This window comes from Chelon labrosus (assembly GCF_963514085.1).
Source record: "Chelon labrosus genome assembly, chromosome: 8".
NCBI classification, from domain to species: domain Eukaryota; kingdom Metazoa; phylum Chordata; class Actinopteri; order Mugiliformes; family Mugilidae; genus Chelon; species Chelon labrosus.
Genome location: NC_140358.1, coordinates 10152478 through 10163527, shown reverse-complemented (window position 1 = coordinate 10163527; position 11050 = coordinate 10152478). Strand labels below are relative to the sequence as shown.

At 40.4% G+C, this 11050-nt stretch overlaps 1 protein-coding gene across 1 annotated transcript; it reads left to right on the top strand.

Annotated features, from left to right (window-relative positions):
* Window positions 1–7010: 7010 nt before the first annotated feature.
* On the top strand, window positions 7011–10785 carry rap2c (RAP2C, member of RAS oncogene family). The gene is made up of 3 exons (XM_084549978.1): window positions 7011–8072; window positions 8712–8997; window positions 9521–10785. Exons 1-2 carry the CDS (start codon window positions 7800–7802, stop codon window positions 8988–8990), a joined length of 552 nt encoding a protein of 183 aa, XP_084406104.1. The 5' UTR covers window positions 7011–7799; the 3' UTR covers window positions 8991–8997; window positions 9521–10785.
* The last annotated feature ends 265 nt before the right edge of the window (window positions 10786–11050 follow it).

The following is an 11050-nucleotide window of genomic DNA, read 5'->3' as shown; positions in this document are numbered from 1 at the left end:
TTTGTGTGCTTATCTCCTTTCATGCGGCTTTTAAATTGAATAAGTGGCACAAGATTTTTATGTTTTACGGCTCTTTATTCAGGGAGAAAGTTTAGAACTTGAAAATGTCTCTTCGTCTTTTCTACGGTTGTGTCCTTTTTGTCAGAAGTCGTCAGACTCTAAATATTGAAGCCACACTGGTTGTAACCAGAATCAACTTGTGGTAAAGTGAGGAAATGGAGGAATGAATCACGCGTTTGATGTCTGATGTAGTACAAACCAGTGGGATTCTTGGTTTGTACTATTCTAGGCGTGTAAAATTGAACTTAACAACTTTGGAAACTGGACTGAAATCACTTTTATCCAAATTCAAATGTGCCTCTTTCAAGTCTCCTCAAACCGCCGCTATCAACACACTGTAAGAACAAACCAGTGCTCAAAGACAGATGTGTTATTTGGTACATTATTATAATACAAAATCACACCTGAACCAGTTTCTTCTCTGTGACAGCTGTGCTGTCTTAATGTAAAGATAAATCAGTCAGTTGTGTGCATACATACAGTAAGTGTTTCGAAAGAGATAATGAATCACATATTAGTTGTAAATGCTGCAGATATTCCAGCATTTCCCACCGAGCATTATTCATTTTAAATAATGTTAATGTGTCGTGAATGTATCTAATGCAAAAACTACACATGCCCTTCAAAAAGACAGGCATGCTGAAATGTAATGATTCACTATATATAAACTATTTCTGAGGTCACATAGGTACCATGCTGATACTGTGTTAAGACATATTAAAGTATGTGTATTGTTATATAGATTTATATTTAATGTCAATGGGTGGTGTGACTACTTTTAGAAATATCTTTCACTGTCAGAAAAGGTAGAGCAGAGTTGTACTCTTTGAAGTACAAATGTACATGACGGCACCATTTATTGCTGGTCAGTTTTTGTACATGTACCCTGGAAAGCACCCAAAGAGGCCAAATGCACTATAAACGTAACATATAATCATTAAATTGACAAAGTCAGCGTTCTAACATTATTTTTAGCATTTCTTTCCTGTTTCACGTTACAAGTCCTCTTCTGATGTCCCTGTGTCTGCAGCCCTGTTTCTGTTAACTCTTTACGTGAGAAGTAACAGTGTAGACAATATCCAGGAGGCGCTGCTACTGCTGAGACAAGGATGTAATCTCACGCTGGTTTAACACCCATCAACGCCGCCAGATGTGTTCAATGGGGGCAAGTAAGAAGCACCGCCTCCTGGGATTGATCCTGGTTTTAGACGAGTGAAAGCTTTTTCCTCTTTACCACCTGGACGCCCCAATTACACCTTAACCGTAGCAGTTAAAGAAACAGCACACTCGTTTGGTTTCTTTCTACTTTTAGTGAGAAGATCGATGCAGCTCTCATGTTTGTGTGCATGTAAATATGAAGCTAAAACCAGCCGCTAATTAATTTGGACTGGAAACAGTTCCGGCCTCAATCTGTCTAAAAATGACAAAGTACGCTTTACAGCACTTCTATAGCTCATTAATCAACACTTGTTTGTTCAATCAGTGCACAAACGCTCAGCGTTATGAGTTCCTATTGTATCAGTAAACAGGAGAATGTATCTCTCTCAAGGATCCACACCTCATTTGGTACCATGTTCAACCCACCCATTTGGTGATGTAAGATAGTTACAGATTTTCAGACCCTTAAACCGCCTGCAGATAAATCAGGGTCGTCCTGATTAATAGTAAACCAAGCGACAATAAACATATTAGCCCCCTTATTAGCCGTGAGTAGCTAGCACAGTAGCTACAGCAGACAGATATTAAAACTAATCTCACCTCCATTACTAAATAAAGAATAGACTCTCAGTGTTGACTGCGTCTCCCCAACCATTTTATCATTCACATTTGTTTAGACTTCATTCACTTGTTTATTTTTACTTCCCAGTGAGATCCCATGGGATGTTGAATAGCCTAGATGACAAAATTCCCCCGTACAGAAAATACTTGTGGAGAAATTTTGGTCTGGAGTCGCTCTGTTGGGAGAACTAATTACCTAATATACCTAATATTGGTCTAGCTCTACTTCTGATAGTCTCTTTCCAGTCTTTATGCTCAGCTAATTGTCTCCTGGTTCAAGCTTCATATTTACTGAGTGACATCAATCTCCTCATTTGACCCTCAGAAAGAAGGTGAATAAGTGTGTCTTCCTAAATGCTGTTTATTTCTGTCTGGTTTGGTGAATCAGGCAGTTTGTCGGCCCTTGTGTGTTTTCTCTCAGCACCTAGCTTGATTCTGACTTGATGAAAACAACAGAATGTCAAGACAAATCAGTTTGTCTAACAGCTGTCTTACAGCTTTGAAACACTAGCTTTGTCCAGCCAAGAACCCCCCCCCTCCCCGTCTATCGACCCTCACCCTCACATGCCTTCACTGACTGACTGCTGTCCAGCTGAAATACAAAACAAAAAAACAAAAAACAGAATACTTGATTAATAAATGGTGCCTGCTGAGGGCATCTGAATTTCTATTATCTGTCAACGCTCAAGATTGTGTTAGTTTGGGGAACTGTGGTTGTCATGAGAAAAAAAAAGAAATAGTTTTACCTCTTTCCCTCTCTCATTCTCTTGTACTTGATTTCCTATTTTGGCCTCACTGTATTTTTTCCACACAGACCTGAATCACAACTGTGGAACATATGAAATGATCGTTGTGATCAGATGTGGACAGTCAATACAGAATACAAATAAACAAAGGGCCTTATTTCTGGATCACTGTATAAAGATGTGATAGCTGTGTATGAAAATGTATTAACTGTTAAGTTTCTTTTTATCTGACATAAAAAACACAGCATGGAAATAATAATAATAATAATAATAAACTGTCATTTATATATAGTTAATACTTTGTGTAGACCAACAAGAAAACAGTATAACCTAAAAATCATTTGTACGCAATGATGGAGTCATTGTTAATGGTAATAGTTGTTGTTGCTATGGCAACAAAATGACAACATGGCTACCTTTCTATTATCCTTAATAGTGATTTTGTTTTTCTCACATTAATTAAAATGACATACAACACTAACTTATTCAAAAAGGGAATGTCTAATTAGTTTGTCTTGTTCTTGCAACTTGATTAAATATTTTATATGAAAACTTAAATCCTTGTTATATCCAAAGGTCCTTAGGGGAGGTCAGGTGTTTATTTTGTTGTGTTTATTTGACCTTAATTGTTGTTTTTTTTCTTGTACATTGTGTTTTTGAGAAATAAGAATGGACTTTGGCTTTTAAAGCAAACACCTTTCTGTCAGGGAGGTAAAGAGGCTTCTGGACTCACTGAAGGTTTTCTGTAAAGTCAGACTAGTCAGCGGTCGTCACTGGTCGCATCCCACAGACCGGACAGCCTGGCTCGATGTCGTCTATGTTGAGCTTTTGTTGGCGAGTTGTGTTTCCGTTTGGGCCCTGAAGGTGGTCCAGAAGTCTCTTCCTGCCCAGCTGTGCTGGGTGATGTCGATCCTTGCTGAGGTGTATACGAATGTGTGACGTTCACCTTGTTTGCACTTATGTACATAACTATGTCAAAATACTCAAAATTTATTTTGAATAAATACAGATAAAAGAGCTGATTAAAAAATCAATGTATTGTTAATGATACAGTATGTCTATTGTTTTATTGTTTTATTACAGTGTGAAAAGATTGCTTTGAAGGATCTGTCCTTTGTTTGTATGTTTGCTCGAGCCCTGTTCTTTGCCAAGCATGACATTGCCTAACTGTAAACTACAAATGGTTTGCTTCAAAAAAGCTTATTTCAGTTCAGTTTCAGGATCATTTCTGTTTCAGAGATAAGTGACCCTGACATCAGACAGGAGAGGTGGGTTAGAGGGAAGAGTCCGCCCGTGATAAACTGGTACTAACATAACGCTCATCATGAATAAACAGTGTCCAGATATATTCTTCTTTAAGCTAAAGTAAAGCACCAAAGTAAAGCACAGAGTAGCTCCATCAGCAAACAACCAGGAAAAACTCGGAGCAGACTTGAAATCACAGAGGAACATTGATGAGAGACGTGTTCACAGTGTTTTAAATTCACTTTGATTTCTGTCATTTTGTCAAACTGGTTATTTTCGCTCCCTTGCTGTCGTTATCCAGAACAATAAATCAGGAGTTTAGTCAAAGCTGCAATCAAACCTTGTTTTCCGATGTTATTCTCGCAGCAACATCCTTATACAGCTGTGTCCCTGCAAATTTGGACATGTGATGCTCTTCAATTGCTCTTAAAGCCAGCGATTTTGTTGCCATGGCACTTGTCCTAGCGGTGGATTGACTGAGTCATCCTGGAGAATTGGTTCACAGCCCTCTGACTGTTGAGTATTGACTTGAAAGCGTCTCCGAACGATGTGTACCCAAAACTCACCAAAGCTTCTTTACTGTGACTCACCAGCTCCCTTCATCGCCGCTGTCCCACTGTACAGCCATTTTAAAATACTGTGTGTTTACCCATCAGCTGAATAAGGTTTTAAATTGGTGTATTGTTACCATTAATTTCAGTTGTGTTTGTGCCTTTATTGTGCAAAATGTTCCTCATTTAAATTGACAAAAAAATAGAACATGTACAGAGTGTGTGAAACACTTTTATTTAAAATCCTTTGTTGGTGAGTCGTTAAATAATCTTTCCATTTGGGTACAATCTCAGACTGAACCTGTGGATGAGATGATGAGGGCCAAAGACTGTTCAGGACTAAGCCATATCTGAAAAACTCTCTCTGACACTCTAGGACAGACTTGAACGTGACTGCTGTTTCTTAGTCAGCTACTGCTTCACTCTATTTTTCTGCTTGTGGTGCTTGTATGTGCTGCCGTGCTACATGCCAATTTATTTTGCAGTGTATAGCTATTAAGAGTAAGTTACTGTGCCTATGATGAGCTCTGTTTTGACCTTAAATAAAACACATCATTGTGATCTCCTGGCTGTGTGTTTTGTTGTTCAACAGACATTTGTTTAAACTTTTTAACAATACAATTTATCAACTGTATTGTGATTTTTTTTTTTTTTTAACGTGACTTGATTACACTCACTGGCCAGTTCATTAGGTACATCTTGCTATAGTACTGGGTTAAACCCCCTTCTGTCCTGAGAACTACCACAGATTCAACAAAGTGCTGGAAACATCCCTCAGAGAGTTTGACATGAACATGTACTGACTGTACAGCCACGACGTTTCACCACATCCCAAAGTTGCTCTATTAGATTGAGATCTTGTGAATGTGTGAAGATGGGTACACTGAGGTCATAAAGGGGTGGACATGGTCAGCAACAACACTCAGGTAGGCAGTGGCATTTAAAAGATACTAAGGGGTACTAACATAACATAAGCGTACCAAGAAAATATCCCTCACACCATTAGACCACCAGCTGCCTTAACTATCGACATAAGGCAGGATGTCTCAGTTGTTTCATATTGTTCAAACCCAATTCTGACCCTACCATCCAAATGTCACAACAGAAATGGAGCCTCATAAGATCAAGCAACAGTTTTCTGTCTTCTGTTGTCCGACTTTGTTGAGCCCTTGTGAATTGTAGCCTCACCTTCCTGTTCTGTCCTAGTCACATTCGATGTGGTACCATCTTCAAGGTTCAACATGTTGTCCATTCCCTGGTGCTCGTCTGCATAATTAGGCAAGTAATTATTTGAGTTAATGTTCCCTTTCTATCAGCTCAAACCTGTCTGGTCATCCTCCTTTGCCATCAACAAGACATCTTCACTCAGATAACAACCGCTCACTGGATGTTTTCACCGTTTCAGACCGCTCTATGTGTGTGAAAATCACAGTAAATCAGACGTTTCTGAAATACTCAGAGCGGTTTGTCGGGCACCAACAACCATGCCACATTCAAAGTCACTTAAATCACCCATTCTGCTGCTTTGTTTGAACTTCAGCAGATCGTTGTGACCATACATGTCTAAATGCACTGAGTTACTGACATGTGATTGGCTGATTAAATACTTGCATTAATAAGCAGTTGTACAGGTATGCCTATTGAACTGGCCAGTGTGTGTATCTATCTATCTATCTATCTATCTATCTATATATATATATATATGTATATATGTATATATGTATGAATGAAAGATTTAAAGTGGAAGTCTTGGATGACTTGTGTACATTGCTTACAGTATATTAAATATTATATAAGAAACCACATTTGATCAGAAAATCAACACAACCCTTCCTGCCCAATGTTTAAACAGTGAGTCATACCAATCAGTGGTGTCACCCAAAAAAAATGTGTCCCTCACTGGGACCCATGTCGCTTTTATAACCATCCATCCACTTGCCTGAACAAATAACAAGTAAACACATGCACCTGTGGCGGAAATATAGTGATGACTGCCAATATGTGTTAAAGTGCTATACTACATTAATTCTGTCACATTTTTACTTTTTCCAAGTATAAGATAAAGATAGAGAACCACAAACTGTATTTCAATTGTAATTTCAAGTTTGATGCTGCTATAAACACATCCAAATGTCGTGTCATGGTATATTATATGTCACTGTATGGGTGAGGTAATCCTCTGGAGGATGGCAACCAATGTAATCGTTAGCTCGTTCAATAAGTTTGGAATTAAGTTAGTTCCTGTGACACATCTGCTGATTTAATTGGGAACATTTAAGCTTTCGTTAGTGACATACAGGCACTGTCAGTGGTCATTTCGACTTAGAGAATAAGAAATCTGTTGGTGACACATGTGATACTGACAGGAAACATGAGGAGAAAGGGGAGATCATTGTGGCATGTAACATTGTAGTTATGGTATGATGTATGGTGTGACAAGGGCAGTCCTTAAATTTGATATTTATTAAAGTAAAGGCTCATTCTACAACTATTATAGTCTAGAACTATTGTAATTGTATCCAGTAGCAATTCATTGGATCTCAGTAAAAACATAAATTACATAAAACGTAAATTGTTAAACTTTTTATTTGATTGCATTCTCAATAAACTAAGAAAAAGCACTGACTGCAAGAGACTTGTTTTTGTGTATGGGGTTAAATTAAGTCATGTATTCATGTTTTCAGCAGCTATAAATATTCTTCCTACTGCCTTAAATGGGCTTTTATTCTGAAAACAATCGCGCCGGAAATGTGGTTTTCGTTAGCGGAAGCAGGTTGTTAGCTTCAGGAAATCAGTTGGTGGAAAAAGCTTTTCTTTCTGAAACCAAAGCTTCCGTGAACGCACTCAAACATACACCGAGGCGGCGGTAAACAGAAACCAATGGACCCTGGGACTGCAACACTGAATCTGCGGGGTGTCCGTCGATAGCACGCCCGGTTCCCGAGGCGCCGGGCCGGGCCGGAACCAGAACCAGGCCTGGACTGTCGGGACACATCCAGCGCTGCGACACCGGCGGGCTGCTGTGTGAGGGACCTGGCATGCTGTCTGTTGGGACGGTGTAATGCTCCGTGACTTGCTGTCTATAGCTGGACAGCAAGTTTGCCGATAGTTGCGGTTTATCGGATCCGATGTAAGCTTGAAGCCCCGGTATGGCACAGCGGGAATTTAGCCAGACGCGAGGTAGCTTCAGCACTAGCTAACACCGGAGTTAACGGACGTCAACTTTTACTAACTAGCCAGACAGCGTTGGAAAAACGACAAATATGAGCAGTGGGGTTTATTGAATGAAGGAGGTTCATTTTATGTCGCCTTACTTTTGGCAATTAGCTCTTTTAAAGGCCTGGTCAATGTTTCTGGAGCGAGTATAGCAGCGTAGCTACGTCGTTAGCTGCTAGCTTAGCCTGCCTCGACCGCCCCAATGAAAGAATACAAAGTTGTCGTGCTGGGCAGCGGCGGTGTCGGCAAGTCCGCGCTCACCGTCCAGTTTGTGACCGGCACCTTCATCGAGAAATACGACCCGACCATCGAGGACTTTTACCGGAAAGAGATCGAGGTGGACTCTTCGCCCTCCGTGCTGGAGATCCTGGACACGGCGGGGACGGAGCAGTTCGCCTCCATGAGGGACCTGTACATAAAGAACGGCCAGGGCTTCATCCTGGTCTACAGCCTGGTCAACCAGCAGTCATTCCAGGTAGCTGCACCAGACACACCTGTAGCTTGTCAATCAGGACATCCACATGGGCGTAGGCAGCAGTGTTGGTAATTACACCACCCAAACTGAACTTTATTATTATAAGACCGGAAGCCTTGTGGCTAAAGGTGCACACATTAAATGCTCTAATAGTGTGTTGCCACCATGGTCGACTGACACCAACACATATGCACCTTATGATAAACATTCATTTGCTATTCACTGGCTCTGTTTGTGTCTATAGAGCTACCTCACATTTGCTTTATCATGCTCCAAACTTTGATTTTGCAAGTTTCAGCTAAAAGACAACTTACTAAAGCAAAGTGGGTTTTAGATAAATAACAACAATCTAAATATTGAGTGAAGTCAGTAATAACATTGTAATGATGAAGTCGTGCCCCTGTCAGACTGAAGTTGAAGTTCCTTTGCAGCTGAAACAGAAATTTTCCATCAGCTGTGTCTGCAGCTGTTTATATGTCTGTGTTTCCTGTTTTGTGGTAATGCAGACATTTCCTTCATTTTTATAACTTCTCTACGCTAATATTTACTAATACATTGGAAAGGATTCTAATGCCTCACTCATTTGTCTCGTTTGTTTACTGAAAACCTTATGGGTTCCTCCTTCTCTCGGCCTTTCAGGACATCAGACCGATGCGAGACCAAATAGTGCGGGTGAAGCGCTTTGAGAAGGTGCCGTTGATCCTGGTCGGCAACAAGGTCGACCTGGAGTCTGAGCGCGAGGTCGCCGGGTCAGACGGACGAGCTCTGGCTCAAGAGTGGGGCTGCCCCTTTATTGAAACTTCTGCCAAGAGCAAGACCATGGTGGACGAACTCTTCGCCGAGATCGTCCGACAGATGAATTATTCCACGCTGCCGGAGAAGCAAGAACAGTGCTGCACGGCCTGCGTGGTGCAGTGAGGAAGAGGTACGGACGTGCTATTAGCAAGGTTACATTTATACTCGGATCGCACAGCACAGTTGGCGGCTCGCAAATTTTTACAAAATGTGATGAAATGTCCCTGCGTTGCTTGTGTAAAGATGCTTCACGGCCTGAGGAGAAATCTGACACATGGATGAGTGTGTGCCATTTCAGTGCAGTGTGAGGGAGAGGAGCGATTTGGCTGGAAGTGAGAAAGACGAGTGGGTGGTGCTGCTCTGCACAAACCGTTGGTTTAGCTTGTTATCATATGATCGCAGAAAGTATGTGGCATGAAGAACACAACTGTGAGCTGCTCAGGGCCCAAAGAGCAGGGTTTAATGAAGCAGACAGTCCTGTGAGCCGAGCCGCACAAAGAGGAAAATGTAACATCCTGAAAAAGAAATATGTTCCAAAACAGGAAGTTCACTTTAGATTCTTGTGAGAGATACTGTCTGCACTAACCCCTGCCCTCTTGTCACACTTGCTAATGTCTATTTTTTTCTCTTTCTCTCTTTTTTTTTTTGAACAGATGGTGCGTTTGTGTGGATCACCACAAGTAAACATGAACCTGGGCACAGCCTGACTTTCAACCCTACTGACAAAAAACTTACCACAGCTGGTAAAGTTTCTGCTCAAGGCCGTTTCTGACAGCAAAGACATTGGTCCTATTTTTGATATCATAACTGTTAGAAGATGTTTCTGCTGCAACCTCAACGGCCTTTTGTGACGACCCAGGACGGAGTCAGACAAACTGACCTGTAAGAACGGCCATCTGTGAATTTCTCTGTTTTTTTTCCTCGTAGGTGGAAGTATCTCTGAAATACTAAGCAGGAGTGTTTGTGAGGTTGCGGCTACTTTTTAAAGCTGCTTTAATCACTATTATATACTTTATTATTACTTATATTATGTCTCAAGTTTGAAATTTGAAAAAAGTATTTCATAAAACATTTTGACTTTTAGGCATGCATACTTCAACCGGTTTGCTGCCCAGGTGTACTGCTCATTTTATTTAGAAAATCTTACGCTAAATATTTCTATTAACTTACATGTGTTGAGTTTTTAAAGCTTCGTAAACAGAGTGAATAACTGTGGAATAAACCAGTAATATTTACATTAAGAGGGATTTTAATTGTTGTTCTTTGCAGTAGCCTGAAGCAGCTAAACTCAACTGAAAATATGCATGTTTTTAAAAGTGAAAATGTTTACCTTGAAGTGATGAGGATGAGCCATTTTACTGTTTTTAGCCTGAATTCTGTCAAACGTCTCAACGAGGCATGACTCACGTGGACGCAGGTCTTCCATTTACCGTTTTCTCGAGGAGTCTGTGCGGGAGAACGATTTTGGAACGACCAAAGGAGGCTCACAGTGCATATTTGTGTTTGACTACATGACGTGTGTTGCTTTAAATTCAGGAGGCGCTGATTTCTCGTCGTCTAATAACTCCCGCCGCGATGTGGTTTGGTTTAAATTTTTTTTTAAGAGTTCTGGCACAGTTAATCAGACTTAACTTTGTATTTTTTCTTTTTCTTATAGTAATGTATTTATTAAAAGCTAATGATATGGGTAGCCAGTTTGAAACTTTTAATTTTATACTAGTTTTTTCTTTTCGTGGGTTTTCAGAATACATGGTATGTTGTACTTCTGTTTCTTTGAAGCTGAGAATTTAACAGAGCCTTAACATTTCTGCTGCACTCTGGTGTCATGTTTCTTTTTTCGAACCTTGAAGATAAACAGCTGTCATCGTTTGGTAATAAACATGCAGGACTCTCTGCGCTTGTGATGGGACACAGATAAGAGTATTGGCATTGATTCAGTCATGTCTAATTGTTCTAAATACTGAGCACCCAACAGTTTGGGAACCATTTCTCATTAAAAACGAACGGTGGAGGTTATCCTGTAATTTAAAAGTAAATATTTCCCACTTTTTTGCTGCCAAAACATCCCTCAGCCAGTGAGGCATTGACTCTACTATTCCTCTGAAGGTCTGCTGTGGTGTCTGGTACCAAGACATTAGCAACAGATCCTTTAAGTACTGCAAGTTGTGACATTAGGCCCCTGG